The sequence below is a fragment of the Convolutriloba macropyga genome, chromosome 14 (assembly GCF_964194025.1).
Source record: "Convolutriloba macropyga chromosome 14, txConMacr16.3, whole genome shotgun sequence".
In the NCBI taxonomy this organism is placed as follows: domain Eukaryota; kingdom Metazoa; phylum Xenacoelomorpha; order Acoela; family Convolutidae; genus Convolutriloba; species Convolutriloba macropyga.
This window is the reverse complement of record NC_134481.1, coordinates 29,767,427-29,790,076: the sequence shown is the minus strand read 5'-3', so window position 1 is coordinate 29,790,076 and position 22,650 is coordinate 29,767,427. Positions and strand designations below refer to the sequence as shown.

The 22,650-nt window shown below is 35.4% G+C and overlaps 1 protein-coding gene across 4 annotated transcripts in view; it reads right to left on the bottom strand.

Moving 5' to 3' along the window:
* Nucleotides 1-22,650, bottom strand: part of LOC142353747 (uncharacterized) — a 48,511-nt gene that overhangs the window by 4,316 nt on the left and 21,545 nt on the right. For 3 of the 4 annotated variants that reach the window (XM_075406095.1, XM_075406096.1, XM_075406094.1), the window contains exon 3: nt 741-877. In XM_075406095.1, the coding sequence (XP_075262210.1) occupies nt 741-877 (137 nt within the window). Of the gene's footprint in view, nt 1-740; nt 878-1,241; nt 2,994-22,650 lie in introns of those variants that run through there. The other variant, XM_075406093.1, reaches the window with a different exon arrangement.

Genomic DNA, 22,650 nt, shown 5'->3' with positions numbered 1-22,650 from the left:
TCTGGGACTGTTTTGTCTGGGACTGTTTTGTCCGGACACGATGAAATTATTTCCTATCGCAGATTACAAAGAGCGATTCGAACTAACAGCAAAAATTTTTCGCGCAGGTCGTATCTGGAAAAATATCACAAGCATTGAAATTGTTAACTTTTCTACCTAATTTAACTAGCATTTCCAATCTTGTCTCCATTTTACTCTCACAGGTTCTTATCTCTATGAAGGTCAAAACAGCTCAGCGACAATGGCATTATTCGTAAAATACCACTATTAAAACCGAGTACAAATGATATTTAAGTTATTTAAAGGAAGTGATTTTGCCCCTTACAGAAATTTAGGATACAATTGTGAACTGAGAGACGAGATTGGTACTGTCAAATGTAACCTGATTGGTAGGAAAGTCCAACAACTTCGAATCGATCACATGCTACCCCCTTTTCCCTACTATTTATTACAATGCACAACCTGTCCTTGTTTGCAGTTTAAAACTTTTTGTAACCCGCAACTAGTTTCAAATGTTGATTGACAATTAGTTCTTCTATTTGGTTTTTATCATTTGTTTAAGTGTGTCTCAGAAGATCAACCAAAAGGAAAGAAAAATCTCGAATGCCAGATGACTTGAAGTGCGATACTCATTATTAACTCCCTCTATTCTTCTACAATTTATTCCCGATGACTTCAATTGGGATACTCATTATTAACTGCTTCTATTCTACTACTATTTTTTTTAAAAAAATACTGACCGTTTGAGTGGGTTGTTGTAGGAACTGGATCCCGATTCCAGCGTAGCCGCTAAAGAGGACAAACCTCCCCCTCCTCCACTATTTGTGCTGTTATTGTTATTATTCGACGAGGCTGACAAGGGCGAAGGCGACTTGTGCTGGAACACAATTTACAATTAAAACTTCAACAGGGTATGAAAATTTCTCCCAACTTTTCCAGGATGCCGGTCAACAAAAAAGACTATAACCTTCCCCTTTATTGGAATATAATAATATATAGCTAAATTTTACAAACCCATAATAGTTTTTTTTAACTAAGCGGAATGAGAAGTTCGACATATTTATAGGAGAATGAGTAAACTTTGTTCCGACAGCATATAATAAGACATACCCTTGTTTTACAGCAAAAAATGCACAAATTTACAAACTCAGATACAATTCTAATAAAGTTATTGATTGTGCGACATTTTCGAATTTCTAACTTTAAAAAAAATCTCACCAAACTTCAAAAAAAAATTAGACCTTTTTGGAGTCATTTGAGGTTCTCTTAGCCAGAGATAACTGACTGGACTTGGAGTTGGCTCCATTCGATTTGCCACTACCTCCAGAAACTAGTGAAGTCTGACTTGGAATATTTGTAGCCATTTTTTGAAAACTTAATCAACGGCTAGTGCTGGACTAACTGAAGATTCAAAAAACAACAAAGAGAATTCTCAGGATAATTTTAGATTGCTGATGACAGTAATTTGGAGTGACAGTGAACAACAGTAAGAAATTGTTGATTTATACTCAAACTGATTTTTTCGATATCTATCGAAAGTTAAGACAAAAGTAACAACGAGTTATTATAGCTAGAATTATCTAAGAGCTCAGCTCAGTTAAGAAAACACGGAGCCAAATGTGATGAATAGAGAACAAAATAGTAGGCAGCTTTAGTTTGGTACGGTGTTTATAGTATAGAGGGCCATAGCTAGTCAGTCCATAATGCTTCTGCCGTTATGGCTAGCAAGAGGACCATTATGGTTGGTAAACAGAATGGATGTTTGTCTTAATGGGACCATCAATCATAAAGGCAGCCAAAAGCTCAATCACGCGTGAAAAGTACTTTGAAGTGTTATTTATCAATAACTACCTGCTATCACCATTATCAATTGGTATTGAAGATTAATTTACGCGACATCAAGATAAAGAGGTAAATAATAATAAGCGACGGTCAAATCAAAACCTAGACACAAAGCCACGGCTATTCACGTGTTACAGATAACATATTGCCTAATTTGATGGAGCAGTCATCGTCTTCACAGCTAAATCTTCGATCTTAGAAAACAAGACTTGGCCACGATTAAATGAAGCATCAATAAAGCTAAATAGATGAAACATTGAAACAGGCAATGGATGACTACGATATCCAAAACAACGCTAAATAATAAAATATTTCCACTTAACAGATGACAGAAGTAGGTCACCAACACAATGATAAAATGTTTAAGTAACTTTTGGACGGTCTTGCAAAATTGAACAAAATCTGTAAGCCCCTAAAAATCGATCCGGCGTTGAGTTGAGCTTAGCCTGGCAATTAATTGGTTTCAGTTTATTGAAGTGAGCAAAAAGTTGAAATAGCCACGCAATAAAAGGAAGCTAAGCAGGTAAACAAATTGTGTACAGCTCGATGGAAGGGACCAGGGACAATTGTGGAGAGAGAAAGAGTGTATATAACCTTATAGAAACTGTTTAAAGGTCCTGCTGTGTGTGTGCTTTTATTGATAGTGTATGTAATGACGCTTATAAGAAGAAGGGAACATCTAAACAGAACTGCGGGCCGTAAACAGTTTTAATGGGGGAAACCGTGTGTATATGGAAAGTAAGTAAGTAAATCAACTTGAAAAAGCGCTCAATCGACAATTTCAACTAAAATTTTCAATGCAATCTAATACGCACTATTCAGCGGTGTTGAAATGCCGTAGCGATAAGACTAAACAAAATCTATTCATATTTTTATCATCAGGAGGGCCTACTGCTAAAATAATGAGGAAAAATTAAGACAAGATGCTTGTGTGTGTATGCTTGTACATATAACATTTTGTGCTGTACTATGAAGTGTAAAGCAAAAATACAGGAAAAGGGGCCACTCAATAATTCTTATTACTTTGCCTCATTGAGCGCAAAATAGAAAGAGCGAGCGAGCGAGCTAGCTAGGCCACCGCAAACACCCGGCAGCAGCGAGCGCTTTTGCAGAGCTATTAACAGAGGGGGCCAAAGCTACCTAGCTCCTAGCCTAGTGAGAGGAGCTGCTATACCTACCCACCTATCTATCTATCTGCCTATGTAAGGTAAGAAGGTAGGAAGGAGGCAGCGAGGTAGATAGATAAATAGGCAGCAACTCGATGTTAATACTAAATACTAGCACTAACATGGCACCACCGACCGAGATATTGAGTGAAAATGAAAAAAAAAAAGAAACTATAATGAAAGAGAAACATACGCACAACAGAGAGCACAAAGCTGCTAAAATGTATAATTCCCTAAACTATTTGAGAAAAAAGGCAAAACAATTATACAGTCACTATATTGAGTAGAACAGTGAAGCGCATAAATTTTTAAAGCCATAGTCTTCACCCACTTCCACTAGACTAGGCTATGCTCAGATTGGAAGCAGGCAACGAGGCATGAGATTACAAAAGAGCACCAACATGAAAAGCATACACACTTATAGGATAAAACAAATACATCTTAAAAGATATTAGTGCCAGAATTTTCAAATGAAGCATTTGATTCAAGAACTTTCTTCAAAATTCAAACTATAGAAATTGTGGGGGCCGTCCCGTTGTAGCCACCCCCCTCCTCATTTTGGTATCAATATATAATTTAACTAAGGGAGCTACAATTGGGCCTTTTATGACCCATGTTACTTATATCAGTTCAACATAGACCATTCTCGTTGTGACCAATAGCTTGTCCACAAGAAGGATTTAAAGCAAGGCATTGGAATAATTGATTGCTTTTAAAATTAATAGCAATTACGCCTATCAATTAATTGATTACGGGGACTTTCAAAACAATTAATTATAAGGGTCAATTAAGAGAAAGCCCCTCCCCTAAAAAGTTTTCGGTCAACTCGGGGGCAGCAAGTCAACTCCTATGTGTATTTATAAATTCTGACAGTAGTCAAAAATTGAAGCATCAGACGCAAAAGATAAAGAAAATAAAGCATCAGAATTATAAACAAAATAGATATGGTAAATAGCAATTAAAGTATTATGTGTAGTGATTTTGAATCAAGATTAGAAAAAATATAAAGCATTTAGCACAACAGCCTCCCTTCCTCTACAATGGTTCCTATTGACGCGTCTACTGCAGGGCGACAGCGCATGGAGCGCGCGCCACGGAGGCAGAGTATGGAGCTACGCAAAAGAGCGAAACTTAATTTTGTCCTTATCTACGTGATCACGTCCGAATATGAATCTTCTGTCTTATCGCTGATCCTGGAAGCCAATCTATGTATGGCTTTTGATGCTGACGGACCAGCTCCTCCTGTACACTCCTCCTGTTCGTATTTCAGCTTCTTGATGAACTCGTGATATTTGTAGGAATCCAGTATGCTTCTTGGGCAACTAATCGCATAGGGATTAAACACTTTCACATCAAAGAACGTTCTGCTGAAGCGTGAATCGAAGAAACCATTAGCTTTGATATCTAGTCGAGCGTCGACATCAATAGTGGTAGTTCTATTTGCGAAGGTTTCCCCTTGCAAAGACCGAAGTCAGGGCTGTCATTGTGTCTTATGTGCGTATAGCCACCTTTTGGACAATGAAGAGCATGTGCTACATTAAAGTTTTCTCCACATGCGCATCTTGATGGCAATTTTACGGGATCCCATCCATATCTAAGAGCAATTAAACTCTCCCTTGGTTAAATCAAAATGATATCTTTTCAATGGAAGTGCGTTTAGCCAGCATGCTCCTCCTTTTTCCATAGCCAAATCTAGAGAATATGCCTCTTTGTCATTGATGAGATCTTTGATTGCCAACTTTTTCGCTCGAGCTTGTTCCTGTTTTTCTTTTCTGAAGGATTTTTTTTCTGATGAAACTCTGCATCTATAGCGTTATGACTCTGTAACGGCTCACAAATCCGAACAGATCTTTCATATTCGTTTGCCCTGTCTTCAAGAAGAACAATGCTTAGCCCACCCTCTTTAAGAGGAAGAGAGAAAACCTTCCGGTATCTGTCATTGTAAGAGGGATGATTCCAGATTGAAGGTGAAGATTTTTATCAATTATTTTTTCCAATTAATTGGTAATTAGTAGCAGTCACAGATTTAGAGTTGACCCATGGGTTTCAAAATCTTCAGAATAACTAGTTTGTCAAGTTCATTACAATTTTTACAGGAGCATATTAGTTGCCATGAACAGGGTTTCTGCGTAAGTCAAATAATTGCAATTATTTTCAGTTAATATTCCAAAAATGTATCGTGAAAAGTTGAAAAAATTAGCACTTGACCCCTGAACGTTAAGCTCAACACGGAATACATATAACTTTTGGGTTTAATTTTCCTAAAGCATATGATCGCGAAAAAGTGAGACTTGACTATAGTATACTGTTACGTGCTCACAAAGAAGGTTTTTCATTGCCTTAAGAAACTGCAATTAATTGGAATTCTACCAATTTATTGATTGCTTTGAATCCCCAATTTTAATTGATCGATTGCTTTGATTATTGGTAGCCAAATTAATTGCAATTAATTATTTCAATTCCCTGTCTAAAATAGTGTAGATCTTTTCCCATTTATGGTACATTTAGGGCAATGACAGGGGCTGGTTACACACTCTATGTCCGCCAAGCTGAAGTGGGCGATAATAAGAAAAAGCCCTTTTAGGTTATATGCTCACAAATTTTACTTCGGCTCTCATTCATTATGAAAGTACACATCGGTGGCTCATTGAGAACTTCGTATTGCCCAACCATAGAAGATAGTATTATCTTGTTCTCTTCTACGAGATCGTTGAAGTTAGCCTTTGAAAACTTGAACTGACAGCTTAGCATTTCAATAAGCGTCAGGACATGATATCGTAGCTAACCTCAAAATTCATGGCCAAAGCAAAAATAATGCAATGTAAACAAGCAGTTTTTCATTTCTGCGCAGCAGAGAATGTTCTCAAATTCATATTTGAAAGAATTTATTCAGTCCCAAAAAGTTGCCACGCAAGCGGATGTACTAAAAACTCTCGACTTGTCTGCAAATGGACATCAAAGTGTTGATCTTTCGTTTTAAAAATAAACGTTGACCTTTAAACCGTTCGATAGCGTTGCAACTTTATATGACTAACTATAGTATGATTCATTACAGCAGTGGAAAGGCTATTAAAGATACGTTCAAATTCGACGTATCTTTTTAAGTGACTTCAAATCCTTAAAACTTCGTCCAATCTTTGAAACTTGGCTCAAATAATTGGAAGAAACCTGTTTGCCGACTATAAAGCTACCTTCGAAGACTAACTCCGAGATCATTGAAAACTTGCAGATACATGAGCATCCGTTAACAAAGAAAAGGAGAGAGGAAAGAAATCCGAGCGCGCTCACTTATGACACTCAAAAAGACGCCTTGTTGTTGTGATAAACTTATGACAAAGTTAAAGAACTCAGTCAATTATAGAAGTTTACTTAAAAACGCTTAAGCTATATCTAGCATCGTCAGGTAAAATACAATCTAAAATTATTCCGTGTAGAAGAAACCAAATTGTCAAACTAAAAATAATTCTGATATTGATTCTGCATTAATTGCCATTCAGTTTGCTCTTTCTGTTTCTTTCATGTTATTTTGAAATTCGTTAGCCATTACATATATTTGATATCTTTAAAAGATAAAAAATGAGGAAAACGCCAACATGCAGGATGTTGTTTGGATTTGCACGTATTGCAGCAATCACCCGACAGAGGGGCGGTTTGAGATAAAATTGTTCAAAAGGTATGTGGATGATATTATATACACGGTTCGTGGTGACCCGGATGAGCATCTAAAATTTGCAAATTCAGTACACAACAACCTGCAATTTATCTTAGAAATTAACATGGAAGCGGAATTAGCTTTTCTTGACATTAACGTAAATGTGAGCAGCAGAAGCAATATCACCTTTCATTGGTATCAAAAACCAACTGACACGGGGATAATGCTAAATTTTCGCAGCTGTGCACCTCTTCAGCATAAGAAGAATCTGATTCAAGGGACGGTTCCCAGGGTTTTCAATGCATTATCTAATTGGTTGGCCTTCGATCAGGCTCTTGGAAAGAACAAAACTTGCTGGACCAAAATTCAGTAGCCAGAGGAAAAAGTGAACCAGACTTTAGAAAATATAATAAGTGGCGATAAAGATCAATTGAAAACAAATCGAAACGAGCATCAAAACAGACTTGATCTCATGATAGAACAACTATTTTTCTATAACACAGAGGCAACCTTACTTAAAACTTTGCGGGCAAATTGAAGAAACTAAGCGACTTGCAAATGATTTTTATAACTCGAAAATTAAGATCATGCCTCCCCACCCTGAAATCATCGTTCCATAGAGACCTGAAATCCCAAGTGGTACATGAGACAAAATGTGATGGACGCTGATTCATCTATGTTGGGCAAACAAGCCGGCATGTGACCACAAAGATATCAGAACATCAAAAAAAGGACTCTCAGGTGGGTCAACATCTTGTGGAATGTTGTGGCGCCGCGAATGACATTCAAAGGAAAAGTCTTGATGCCTGTCGGACAGTAGAGAAGCTATTGGCTATCGAAGCTATACACATAGGCAAGCTGAAGCCGGTACTAAACACACGCGATGAACATAGGGGACGGAAACTCAATCTAAAAAAATTAGTACAAATCATAATTTTGACTTGAGAAAGATACAAAGGGCGAGAAGCATTTTGTGCTTGACAAAACGAAACTTTGCAAAACCTCCACAAGGGGGATACTTAGGGTTAGGGCAAGTTTGGAAATACCCTAAAAATACAAAAACATGGCCCAAAATTGAAAAATCCAGAATGGAAATGTTTTTAGAGAAACTGATAACAGATGTAAATCTGAGTTGTAAATAGGATTATTATTGTACACAGGAAATATTTTAGATTAGTTTCTTTGAAATAGCTCCCAGAAAAGTTTTAATTTGGTCTCAGACAAACGTAAATACATTTTCAGTTTACCCGTTAACAATTTGTGAAACAGTTTTAACCTGACGATGAACGTATAGTTCGAAAATGTTTCTTTTAAATTACATCTGATAGTTAAAACAAAAGTTTTCGAACTTCACGTTCCTTGTCAGGTTAAAAACCTGTTTCAGAAATTGCTAAAGAACAAACGAACATGTATTTACATTTGTCGGAGACCACAACTTAAACAATTCAAGAAACTATCTCAAAAAGTTTAATCGAGCTTTAAAAATTGAAAAAAAAATCGAAACTTCATTTTTTAGCCTACTTAAAACTCATATTCACAGCTGTTATCATTTTCTTTAAAAATTTTCTTTTTCGGGATTCTTCGAATTCGACCATGTTTATTTTATTTCTAGATTAGTTCCCAATTTACCCTTACCCTAAGAACATCTCTTGTGATTTTCAAACTTCCTTTTACCAAATATTTTTTTGCCCTTTTTTCGTTCCCAAGGCAAAATTATGATTTGAACTAAAATATTAGAGTGTATTCCTGCCCCCTATAATTATCGCTTCTGTTCGGTCTCGGCTCTAACTTGCTGATGTATATAGCTTCGAGTTCTCTTCTGTGCGACAAGCATCCAGAATTTTCCATTCAATGCCATTCGCGGAGTCACTACATTTAACACGTTATTGACCCACTTGTGAACCTCTTTTGATGTTCTGATATCCTAGTGGTAACACGCCAGCGTGTCTGTCCAACATAGATTAATCCTAATCTATTAATTTTTATTTCATATACCCCGTGGGAATTCAGCTCTCTAACGATTTCATGTAAAATGATCTCAATTCAGCTGAAAAGTAAAACAAAAGAGAATCCATTGGAAATTTTGCTTTTCGTTGAAACAAAAATTTCTGAAGATTTGTTTTTCATTACGTTTTATGTTTTGTATTCATGATCTTGTTCTTTAGCTTCAAAAGTTTTCTTTGATTTTTTAAAATCCGGTAAAATTTTGAAAATCTCAATGGTTTTTAATATTCTAAAATGTAATACTGTTGACTACTGTTGACTAAGAGGTTCCTATAATATTCTCTATATGCAGAACGAAAGTATCGAAAATTTCATTTTCCATTTTGTTTTTACTTTTTTATTAAGACCGTTGAAATTAGATTTTTGAAGGTCTTCGTGAAGTTCTACTGTTTCGATAACATTTTGGAACAACATGACAAATGGTGACTAGTACTTCAATCTCAACTCCTGGCTACGGTACTCATCGCGCGTGTTCAGCAATGAGTTCCTTGGTGCTATTTGTTACACTTCGAGAGTCATGAGCCTTTGTGGGGCCATGAGCCACTGATCTGTAAACCGCCAATCAAACACGCTTGATGTGCCAGAACATTTTCTTAAAAACTGACCTACCTGTGAGTCCTTTTTGGATGCTCTGCCATCCGCGTGGTTTTATGTTTGCAAGTTTGTCCGAGATAGGTGAAAATTGTATCAGCTAAATATTATCTCGTATACCACGTGCGATTTTAGATGATGGTCAAAACTAGACTCTTAGAATGGTAAGAAGGTTCTGAGTTTCCATGTTGTCTAGACCATTGTAAGATTCGTTATCTTTTGTAGTTTTTTTAACTGCAAAGCTTAATTGGCCTATATACTGTAAGAAATTGTGATTATGTCCTTCTGCTTTAGCTTTTCGATTGATTTGCATTCCACTGTTGCTTTTTCGGTCATTTTAGGCTCACAAAATGTTTGGAGTTTTCTGATTAGCAATGTTTGATTATCCATTTTCCCGTTACCTGATTTTTTTCGCCATACATTTTCATTGATTACTAGGGCTTTGACAGAGTCATGCAAGCTGCTTGTAGATAAAAATCCTATAGATAGTTACCTGTAAAACATTTCTCTTGTGGTGAAGGGGAGCGCAGCTACGGCAATTTAGAAATGTTTCAGTGTCTGTTGGCTTCTGGTACCATTCACAGGAGCCTTTTTTCTGTTCATCGACGAAGAATGCAATATACAGGAAGGATAGTTCATGTTTTTCATCCACTTTTTCTAATGTGAACTACAAATTTTTATGCAATTTGTTTTCTAATTGAAGCAAATTTTTTGAGTAGTTGTTTACAGCTATGTCATCTACCTTTCTTTCAAATAGTGTTCATTTTCTTGTTTGGATAACAGTTGCTGCGTTTTCACATTCGAAGCATTTCCAAACAACGTACCCCATTTTTTGTATTGCTCTTTACTTATATAATGACATTTTTTGTTATACCAATTCTAACATTTCGAACGCGACCCCCTGCTATTCCAATTCACTTTTTTATGACAGATGGGACATTTTCGTTTGGAATTACTTTGTTTCTCTCAAGCCCACCTCATTGTCAGCACTAAGTTTCTCTTTAAAACTTTTCATCAATTAATTGGCCAAGATAGCTGCCAGGGAAGACCCCCATAGCAAAATCGTCTTTCCGACTGTAAAAGTTACCATTAGTTTTAAAATAAAAACTTGTGACAACTAGTTTGAGTAGGAGCTTAAGTGTCGTTCATTCAATATTGAAAACGGTGTCACTGGAGTAAGAACATTGTAGAGCCACTTCGTTGCCTTTCGAGACAAGGACATTATTGTAGGAACCTTAAATATCTAGTGATAAAATTTACTCATTTGCCTAAAGTTCCAGGCAATTTGAAGTTCTTGTAAGAAATTGTGGTTATGCTCTTCTGCTTTAGGTTCTCGATTGACTTGCATTCCACTGTTGCTTTTGCGGTCATTTTAATGTCACAAAAATTTTTTGAATTGTCTGATTAACAATGTTTGACGATTGATTTTTCCAGTTATTGATTTTTTCGTTATACGCTTTCGTTGTTTATTAGGTCTTTTTCAGAGTAACGCAAGCTGCTTGTAGATCAAAAACCCCGTAGATAGTACTCTGTAAATTATTTCTCTTGTGTTGAGCGCAGCTGCGGCAATTTAAACATGTTTTAGTGTCTGTTGGCTTTTGGTACAGTTCACAAGAGACTTTTCTCTGTTCGTCAACGTATACTGCCATATACAGGAAGGATAGTTCATCTTTTTCATCCATTTTTTCTAATGTGAACAAATTTTTTCGCAAATTGTTCCCTTATTGAAGCTTTTTTTTGGGTAGTCCTTTACAGTGCAACTTTTGTCATCTACTTCACTTCCAAATAGTTTTCGTTTTTTAGTTTGGTAATCAGTTAGTGCGTTTTCACATTCGAAGAATTTCCAAACAACGTACCCCATTTTTCTATTGCTCTTTGCTTATATAATGACATTTTATGTAATACCAATGCTCACATTTCGAACGCGACACCCTGCTATTCCAACTCACTTTTTTATGAGCGATGGGGCATTTTCGTTTAGAAATATTTCGTTTCGCCCAAGCCCATCTCATTGTCAGGACTAACTTTCTATTTAGAATTTTTCGTCCAGTTAATAGCCAAGATAGCTACCAGGGAAGCCCCATATCCAAATCGTCTTTCCAACAGTAATAGTTAACATTACTTTTAAAATAAATATTTTTGACTACTAGTTTGAGTAGGAGCTTAAGTGTCGTTCATTCAATATCGAAAACGGTGTCACCGGAGTAAGAACATTTTGGAGCCACTTCGTTGGCTTTCGAGACAAAGACATTATTGTATATACATTTAATGTCTAGTGATACAATTTACTCATTTGCCTAAAGTTCCAGGCAATTTAAAGTTCTTGTAAGAAATTGTGGTTATGCTCTTCTACTTTAGGTTCTCGATTGACTTTCATTCCACTGTTGTTTTTGCGGTCATTTAAGGGTCACCAAAATTTTTTGAATTGTCTGATTAACAATGTTTGACGATTGATTTTTCCAGTTATTGATTTTTTCACCACACGCTTTTGTTGATATTATTAGGGTTTTTTCTGAGTAATGCAAGCTGCTTGTAGATCAAAAACCTAAAGATAATACCCTGTAAATTATTTCTTTTGTGTTGATGGGGAGCGCAGCTGAGGTGATTTAGACATGTTTTAGTGTCTGCGGGCTTTTGGTACAATTCACAAGAGATTTTTCTCTGTTCGTCAATGTATACTGTCATATACAGGAAGGATAGTTCATCTTTTTCATCCATTTTTTCTAAAGTGAACAAATTTTTACGCAAATTGGTTCCTAATTGAAGCTAATTTTTTGGGTAGTCTTTTACAGTGCAACTTTTGTCATCTACTTCTCTTCCAAACAGTTTTCGTTTTCTAGTTTGGTAATCAGTTGGTGCGTTTTCACATTCGAAGAATTTCCAAAAAACTTATCCCAATTTTTGTATTTCTCTTTACTTATATAATGATATTTTATGTAATACCAATTCTAACAATTCGAACGCGACCCCCTGCTATTCCAACTCACTTTTTTATGAGCGATGGGGCATTTTCGTTTGGAAATATTTTGTTTCGCCTAAGCCCATCTCATTGTCAGCACTAAATTTCTCTTTAAAAATTTTCTTCAATTTATTGGCCAAGAAAGCTGCAAGGGAAGCAAGCCCCATAGCCAAATCGTCTTTCCGACTGTAAAAGTTACCATTAGTTTTAAAATAAAAACTTGTGACAACTAGTTTGAGCAGGAGCTTAAGTGTCGTTCATTGAATATCGAAAACGGCGTCACTGGAGTAAGAACATTGCAGAGCCACTTCGTTGGCTTTCGAGACAAGGACATTATTGTATAAACCTTTAATATCTAGTGATACATTTCACTCATTTGCCTAAAGTTCCAGGCAATTTGAAGTTCTTGTAAGAAATTGTGGTTATGCTCTTCTGCTTTAGGTTCTCAATTGACTTGCATTCCACTGTTGTTTTTGCGGTCATTTTAAGGTCAGCAAAAAATTTTGAATTATCTGCTTAACAATGTTTGACAATTGATTTTTCCAGTTATTGATTTTTTCACCATAAGCTTTCATTGTTTAATAGGGCTTTTTCAGAGTAATGCAAGCTGCTTGTAGATCAAAAACCTATAGATAGTACCCTGTAAATTATTTCTCTTGCGTTGATGGGGAGCACAGCTGCGGCAATTTAGACAAGTTTTAGGGCTGTTGGCTTTTGTTTAATTCACAAGAGACTTTTCTCTTTTCGTCATCGTAGACTGCCATATACAGGAAGGATAGTTCATCTTTTTCATCCATTTTTTCTAATGTGAACAAATTTTTACGCAAATGGATTCCTAATTGAAGCTAATTTTTTGGGTAGTCTTTTACAGTGCAACTTTTGTCATCTACTTCTCTTCCAAACAGTTTTCGTTTTCTAGTTTGGTAATCAGTTGGTGCGTTTTCACATTCGAAGAATTTCCAAACAACTTATCCCAATTTTTGTATTGCTCTTTACTTATATAATGATATTTTATGTAATACCATTTCTAACATTTCGAACGCGACCCCCTGCTATTCCAACTCACTTTTTTTTATGAGCGATGGGGCATTTTCGTTTGGAATTATTTTGTTTCGCCTAAGCCCATCTCATTGTCAGCACTAAGTTTCTCTTTAAAACTTTTCATCAATTTATTGGCCAAGATAGCTGCAAGGGAAGCAAGCCCCATAGCCAAATCGTCTTTCCGACTGTAAAAGTTACCATTAGTTTTAAAATAAAAACTTGTGACAACTAGTTTGAGCAGGAGCTTCAGTGTCGTTCATTGAATATCGAAAACGGCGTCACTGGAGTAAGAACATTGCAGAGCCACTTCGTTGGCTTTCGAGACAAGGACATTATTGTATAAACCTTTAATATCTAGTGATACATTTCACTCATTTGCCTAAAGTTCCAGGCAATTTGAAGTTGTTGTAAGAAATTGTGGTTATGCTCTTCTGCTTTAGGTTCTCAATTGACTTGTATTCCACTGTTGTTTTTGCGGTCATTTTAAGGTCAGCAAAAATTTTTGAATTGTCTGATTAACAATGTTTGACAATTGATTTTTCCAGTTATTGATTTTTTCACCATACGCTTTCATTGCTTATTAGGGCTTTTTCAGAGTAATGCAAGCTGCTTGTAGATCAAAAACCTATAGATAGTACCCTGTAAATTATTTCTCTTGCGTTGATGGGGAGCACAGCTGCGGCAATTTAGACAAGTTTTAGGGCTGTTGGCTTTTGTTTAATTCACAAGAGACTTTTCTCTGTTCGTCATCGTAGACTGCCATATACAAGAAGGATAGTTCATGTTTTTAATCCATTTTTTCTAATGTGAACAAATTTTTACGCAAATTGTTTCCTAATTGAAGCTAATTTTTTGGGTAGTCTTTTACAGTACAACTTTTGTCATCTACTTCTCTTCCAAATAGTTTTCGTTTTCTAGTTTGGCAATCAGTTGGTGCGTTTTCACATTCGAAGCATTTCCAAACAACGTACCCCATTTTTTGTATTGCTCTTTATTTATATAACGACATTTTATGTAATACCAATTCTAGCATTTCGAACGCAACCCCATGCTATTCCAACTCACTTTTTTATGAGAGATGGGGCATTATCGTTTGGAAATATTTTGTTTCGCTCAAGCCCATCTCATTGTCAGGACTAAGTTTCTATTTAAAATTTTTCATCCAGTTAATGGCCAAGATAGCTGCCAGGGAAGCCCCATAACCAAATCGTCTTTCCGAAAGTAAAAGTTACCATTACTTTTAAAATAAATATTTTTGACTACTAGTTTGAGTAGGAGCTTAAGTGTCGTTCATTCAATATTGAAAACGGTGTCAATGGAGTAAGAACAATGTAGAACCACTTCGTTGGCTTTCGAGACAGGGATATTATTGTATAAAACTTTAATATCTAGTGATACAATTTACTCTTTTGCCTAAAGTTACGCGCAATTTGAAGTTCTTGTCTAGCTATAAAACTCGAAGTTTTGATGTTAGCTCCTGGTACCTTTTCAATATTCGACCCCAAAAAGCGCGTAAATTGTAGAAAGAGTTTTCAGGATTAGATAAAACGGGGCGCATTGACATGTTTTACTTTCTGAACTTAAGCAAACCAGGCAATCGCGCTGGTTGTACGCCTGTCTTCGTGGTTTTTGATAATTTCTTTCCTTAATGAGATTTTATTTTTTCGTTTCAAGTAAAGTTCCGTTAAAATTTTTTTCTGTTTTGAGGAATATTTTGTCATTTGTGGTTTCAATCCTCAAAAATTTGGGTCATTCAAGTATTTTGTTAATTTTTGATTGATATGTTGTTTTTTCCATGACACAAAATCCTTTACACTTATCAAAAGGTACAGATAATTTTCATTCATTTTAACGTATTTTGCCATCTTTGATAGTCCTCTATTCGTTGCTGTCTCTCATAAGTTTTTAGTGTGTCATTTGGCAAAAGTCTCTACCTTGACAAAGCTTTTCACTTCAAACACATTTTTGTAGCATACTACTCACTACTTGTTAATGTCTGCCGAAAAATTGGTTTCATTAAAGTTTTCATCTATTGGGTGTTTTTGTCCATAAAATTAAAGGCTTTTCACGACAACTGAAAGCTGTTTTCCGTCTAGTGTTTTGACTGCGTCGTCATTTTCTCTGAACTGTCTATCTTGACAATGCAACAGTTTTTCAAGTTTTTGATTCATTCTTTTTGAATTGTTTTCCATCAGAAATCAAATCTGAATTCATACAAGAAAAACTACTGAGGCCAAATATTTATCTTTGATGGAGTTCCTTACTTTTGACCTACTAGTCTCAGTATTCTCATACTCGGACCTACTAGTCTCAGTAATCTACTTCGAAGAGTCTTTACTGCCTGCTCAGAGAAAACGCCGTTATTTAGAACCCGAAATATTAGAATATCTTGATTTAGCTCATTATCTTTACAATTTTTAGGAAGTATAATCTTGATTTGCCATTCTCACGTTTTTCTAAGTACTTGAGATGTTTAAAATCAGCTTTGATTCATCATTGCTCTTAATTCGACTCAACCATTGATAGTCACTTAGGTAACTGGGGGTAGAACAATGCCGGACATCAGCGCCATGATTGAGAATTCCACTCAAACTACGGACAACTACGCCCGTAAGTAACAAGTTTCCATCTCTTGCATGACGCTTCTGCCTCATTCTACGTTTGTTCTTAACCAACATTGGTTTTCCTCTTCCCTTGTTGAGCAGGCTCTTTAAGATGTCTTTGTGTTGCCAATTGAATTCCAATGTGTAGTTATCTATCCATGTCCTGTTGGAGTTGAAAGTACTGCTTGAGGACGAAAGCAGACTACTGCTTCCTCCTGGAAGTCAAGTACTTCGACACCTGGAAGACCACTATGCCAATACTGAGGTGACTCTTGAATATATTTGGTGTGTTTCCCCTGTGGTACTTACAAAGATGATCAAAAGGGCTGAACTTCGGCTTCAATACTAGGCGCTTCAATCAGGTGAGTTTATCTGGAGGAAAATTTTCCGGGTCCTTAGAAGCGCCAACGGCTGGAAACAAGTTATCGAGTGCTGTCTCGATAAAAAAAATATTACTGTACTCCAAAAATTATTACTGAATTTTATTGAAAATTCAGACTGGAGACACTTTTACGGTGTAGTGACAGGATATATGATGTTATTATAATTTCAAAGAATTATTGAAAGAGCATCAGCACTACATGCTCCAATTAAAGCCTGTTATATTAGAACAGATAAACCAAAATTTTTGCTTCAAGAAAAATGGCTATGTGAGGAAACAAAAAGACAGTTTTCAAGAATTAGGGATGATGAAACTAAAAACGCTGTAATTCGTCAAAAAGAAAAACAACTTCTTTCAAGTTTTATGGAGTTAAACAGTGAAAAAGCCAGATGGAAATTCATTCAAAATCTTTGTAATAAAGAAAAGACTCAAGCAAGAATTCAATCTTTATTAAACAGTTTTGACGATAAGATAACAAAGCCCATGAAAATTGCAAATCTTCTAAATTACAGATTTTCCACTCTAGGAGAGTTCTTTGGCTTGCAACAAACAAACAACATTCCTCCTAAAACTGCTCGGAAAAAGTGTTTCAAGTTCCGATATATAACAACCAAGGAGACAAATTTGCTCATAGATTCATTGAATACAAGTAAACCAGTCGGTCCTTCAAAAATACCAGCTCGGGCAATAAAAGATGCTAAAGCAGCGCTAGCAGAACCACTATGTTATCTCATTAATCAGTTCATTACAGAAGGAAAATTTCCAGAAGATCTTAAAAAATCTTGTGTAACTCCACTCTTCAAAAAAGGGAATCCCGATGACCCGCTCAATTATAGACCTATTTCTGTCACTTCTGCTTTGTCAAAAATTTTTGAAAAGGCGTTCAGATCACAAATCACAAGTTTCCTAGAAAGGGAGCATTTATTGTCTGCTAGTCAATTTGGTTATAGAAAACAAATTTCGACAATTGATGCTTTCCTGAAATCAACAGAACAAATAAGATTAGAACTCAACAAGAAAAAAAATGTTACAGGGGCGTTTTTAGAACTTTCAAAGGCTTTTGATTCTATAATTTAATAGAGAATTATTTGAGTGAAAGAACGCAAAGAGTTGTTCTGAATGGAATTGAATCAGATTGCATCAATTTGAAAAGAGGAGTTCCACAAGGTACTATTTTAGGACCTCTTTTATTTAACATTTACGTCTACGATTTAGCAAAGATTGTACAAAAGGATTGTACGGTCGTCCAATGCGCAGACGATTCAGTGATGAATTATCGTCAAAAACAAAACTTGTACATAACATCTCAAAAATTTTTGACTTTTTTGCAAAGTCCCAGTTAGTAGTGAACAAACAGAAAACAGATTATATTGTGTTCAGCACCAGGAAGAGGTTAACTAATACTGTTTTGAATGTCGACAATGAAAGAATAGCAGAATTCAATAGTGTGAAGTATCTTGGCGTAATTATTGATAGCAAACTAAAATTTGATGGAGAAGTGAAAAAGATTCTTCAGAGAATGGCTTGTGGAATAAAAGTTTTGAATACACTAAGTAAAAGTTTACCAGACAAAACGAAAACCGTATTACTTAATGCAATAGTAATAAGTCATCTACATTATTCTATTCCGCTCTAATTCTGATAGGATTGCAAAAGTCATTACTCACAACTTTAGAAAATCAACTGAATTGGGTTATAAAATCCATTTTTATTAGGAGAAAATACGATCGGTCTACAGATCTCAAACTTCGCAACAAATTACTACCAGTTTCTTTTCTCTTGAAATACCATTGCTCAAAATATTTTTTTCGCTTACTCAGCAACGATCTTCCAGCATATAAAACTGAACCACTCTCTACCATGAGAATAAAACAACATGACAGGTCAAAAAAAGTAACGTTCGATATACGAACGAACAATAAGTTTTCAACTGATTCTTTTATTGCACAAGCCATTCCAATTTATAATAGTCTGCCTTCTAATATTAGACTGAAAACAGCATCGAAAGCTTCCTTAAAAAAAGAACTGAAAGAATATTTTTGGAAAGAATTTTTGAAGGACCCAAAAGTAACTGATATAAAAGATGACATTGAGAGCATTAGATTTTAATTTTATGTTTTAATCTTCATGATGTACATATAAAATTGTGAGAACGTTTTGTGCTCGCATTTTAGGTCATTTTTTAATAATGTAAGGTCAAATTTTTAGTTAAGTAAGTTAATGATTTTATAATTTTACATAATGTTATATTCTTAACTTTACATTGCCTCTTTTACCATTTGCTTTTTATACTTATGTGTACCAGAGGAAATTAACAATGTTCTTTTTTTTACTCCACAGAAACATACATTTTCACGCAAAACATTAAAAAACAAACTTTTTAACAAACGAATAAAAACAGCAGGAATAACTAAAATCCCAGAAATTAAACACGGAAAGTCTGTGTTTCCTGTAAATAAAGCTAAATCAGTACTACATTATTAAGGCTGAAAAATAAATTCACTGGCATAGAAGATTTTTCAGTCCAAATTCAAAATACCGAATTGCTTGAATTTGTTTTGTCCATCATCTGATAAATGAATTTTTTGTCTGTCCAGTTGCTTTCAATTTGCCCGGGTTTGCGCAAATTTCAAAAACCGCTCTCTTTTTAGGCTAACTGAGAACTTATAACTAACTGTAAATAACTCAGCGTGCGCTTAGCAAAGTACTAGAGACAGAATTTTAACCGATTGCTTTTCTTTCTGTCCAGATTGATCTCTAACTCCAAGTTTGAGTTTATTTCTACTTCCAGTACAAACACTCCCAGAAATTAAATGTATTCCTAGAAATTGCTGACAAACGGAGATGCCGTACACATGAGTATCAGTTTTGCTTGTTTCCTGAATTTAGAAAAGCTTTTGATACAGTTGTACAAGTCATATTGGTAGACAAGCTGTATCGGCTGTCTTAGGGTTGTTTCTCATCAGTGGTTCAAAAACTTCTGGGTGAGAGAAGAGAAGTTGTCAATGCGAGTAGCGAAATCTCTAAGAAAATTACAACTTTTTGCGGTGTTCCACAAGGATCTAGCCTGGGACCATTGCTTTACCTTTTGTACATTAATGATTTCCCTGATGAATATAAAACCTTGAGAATTTTCAATTCTTCCAATGATCCTATTTTGGTTCACAGTGAGCCCGTCTTTGATTGCAGTGCTATTGCCTGTGACTTAGTTTGTATAATGAAGTGTTCAAGTGCTGCAGTCTGATTCTCAATGTAAACAAGCCGCAATTTTAAATGGTTCTATCACACTCTAAATTTTTCTCGCGTGAGATCACATAAAAAATCATGTGCCAACAAACGATTTTTCAGTTAAAAAGTGACACACCAGAAAATTGGAGTTTACGTGATTTTTCGTGTGAAATCACACGAATCTCTCGGGTTGGCCTTCAAGAGTTTTCATGTGAATCACACGAGTTTTCACGTAATTTCTCATGTAAAATCACACACTTTTTCATGTGAGCCCACGTGATTTTTTGGGGGTTTTACACACGAAAAATCGTGTATTTTTACATGAAATTTTACATGATTTTTCGCGTGAAAATTACCCTAAAATCATGTGAAAAACCCCAAAAAGTTATGTGGGCTCACAATAAAAATCGCGTGACTTTACATGAGAGATTACGTGAAAACTCGTGTGAATCACATGAAAACTCGTGAAGGCCAACCAGAGAGATTCGTGTGATTTCACACGAAAAATCAAGTAAATTTCAATTTTCTCGTGTGTCACTTTTTAACTGAGAAATCGTGTTGGCACATGATTTTTTATGTGATCTCACATGAGAAATCATATACTGCCTTTTTAAAACTCATTCAAAAAAAGGTGCCGTCGCCCCAAAAACCACTTGTTGTTTGTGCTGTTAGTAGAAATTTTATTCATTTACGTCTCTAACGACCTACTAAAAATACAACATCAAAAATATTTTTTCAAAAATTGGAGGCCACGAGCTAATAGCAAGAAATAGAAGAGGAGACGCGAAAAGAATTCAAGTTGGTCAATTATGTGGCCCAACAATTAAGAACACTTATGCCACCATAACCTTTAAAAAATTTGTTTCAAAAAATTGGAGGCCACGAGCTAATAGCAAGAAATAGAAGAGAAGACACGAAAAGAATTCAAGTTGGTCAATTTTATGGCCCAACAGTTAAGAAAACTTTTGCCACCATAACCTTGAAAAAAATTGTTTCAAAAAATTGGAGGCCACGAATTAATAGCAAGAAATAGATCAGAAGACACGAAAAGAATTCAATTTGGTCAATTTTATGGCCCAACAATTTAGAACACTTATGCCGCCACAACCTTTAAGAAATTTTTTTCAAAAATTGGAGGCCACGAGCTAATAGCAAGAAATAGAAGAGGAGACGCGAAAAGAATTCAAGTTGGTCAATTTTGTGGCCCAACAATAAAGAACACTTATGCCACCATAACCTTTAAAAAATTTGTTTCAAAAAATTGGAGGCCACGAGCTAATAGCAAGAAATAGATCAGAAGACACGAAAAGAATTCAAGTTGGTCAATTTTATGGCCCAACAATTTAGAACACTTATGCCACCACAACCTTTAAAAATTTTTTTTCAAAAAATGGAGGCCACGAGCTAATAGCAAGAAATAGAAGAGGAGACGCGAAAAGAATTCAAGTTGGTCAATTTTGTGGCCCAACAATTAAGAACACTTATGCCACCATAACCTTTAAAAAATTTGTTTCAAAAAATTGGAGGCCACGAGCTAATAGCAAGCAATAGATCAGAAGACACGAAAAGAATTCAAGTTGGTTAATTTTATGGCCCAACAATTTAGAACACTTATGCCACCATTACCTTTAAAAAAACTGTTTCAAAAAATTGGAGGCCACGAGCTAATAGCAAGAAAAAGATGAAAGGACACGAAAAGAATTCAAGTTGGTCACTTATGTTTCAAAAACAGTATCCACGGTAACTTGTTAGATTCTCTTATATTCTCCAGCTTTGAAATTATTTTTGCGCAAACAAACACTCAAGTTGCTAAAACATGAGATTTTCTATAATATGCTCCAACATTCATTCACATGAAAAATAGTGTAATTTTTCATCACACGAAGAAAAATTTCTCGTGTGAAATCACATGAGACGCGTTTTTCATACGAAAAATCGTGTGATTTAACACGAGAGATTTTTAGAGTGCAATACGATGAAATTCGTCTAGAACTTGACGGAGAACAACTACATCCTCTCAATACAATGAAAAATTTGGGACTGTCATTAGATACTCGCCTTAATTTTAATGAACATTGTCGCCAAGAACTGTCTTCACATTGTACTGTTTTTGAAAAACTTCATATGTTTGTGAGCACTTCTTTCTTAATCACTTACTAAATTCATACGGTTTGCTTTTTTACGGTTTTGCCTGTTTTCTAAAACGGGACTCGATTCTGAAAAAGCAAAGAAAATACAACTTATGTGCATAAAGAGCACCAAGGAAACATCAAGTTCTCTGCTTGATCAACCTAAACATATAATCTATATATTGACTCTATTTGATCGAAATGACAGAAGGCACTTCTTTTGACATACCATAATTTACAAAGCAGTTTTTTAAACGAGCTTTTTCAAAAGAGTTCAGAACTCCGCCACACACGGAGTTTTTGAGAAGGTCTGTTTACCCTACTTTTAATCAACTCTCCTCGTCAAAAATATTCATTGACAAGACGAAGCTCTTCACTGTTGGATGGTTTTTTTGAGCCACGGCCTAATAATAAAAGACATCAAGTTCAAACGTTTATAAATAATTAGTGTGATAAATAGAACTAAAACGAAGAATTTTTCTTCCATAAATGTATTTGATTGGCTTTTCGCATAATTAGGACCTTAATCATTTCATCTTATCCTCTTTGAAGGGTTATAAGTTTCATTGTTTCTGAAACTATTTTTGGGTGTTCTTTATCAGCAGGCCTCGTGCCTAGAGGAGGGCCCCGAAAAAATTGTGTTGGGTTGTTTTTCGTAGGTATGTTTGATGCGTATTTTTATATATACATATCCCTTCTGAAAAAAACTTATGATAAAAAATATTTCTTCTTTCTTTCTTTAAACATTGCCTGGTTGCAGAAAAAAATCTGTTCAAAAATAGCACAAAATCGAGAGACTAAAAAACTGAAATTCGATGTCATTAAGTTTTGGCAATTATATTCATCGTCGTGCAAAAACTATTTGTAGTATAGAGCGAATTGGAACAATGTTAGTGAGCTTTATTGGCAGTTTAGTGTTCATTATATCTAAATTCGAACATTTTTAAATTTTGGTTTTTATTGTTTTGTTCACCTTGCTGGGAGAATGCTAGTAGAGTCGAACGGGCGTAGACCATTAAGTCATGATTTTTCTAAATTCTCAGCACTTATTAT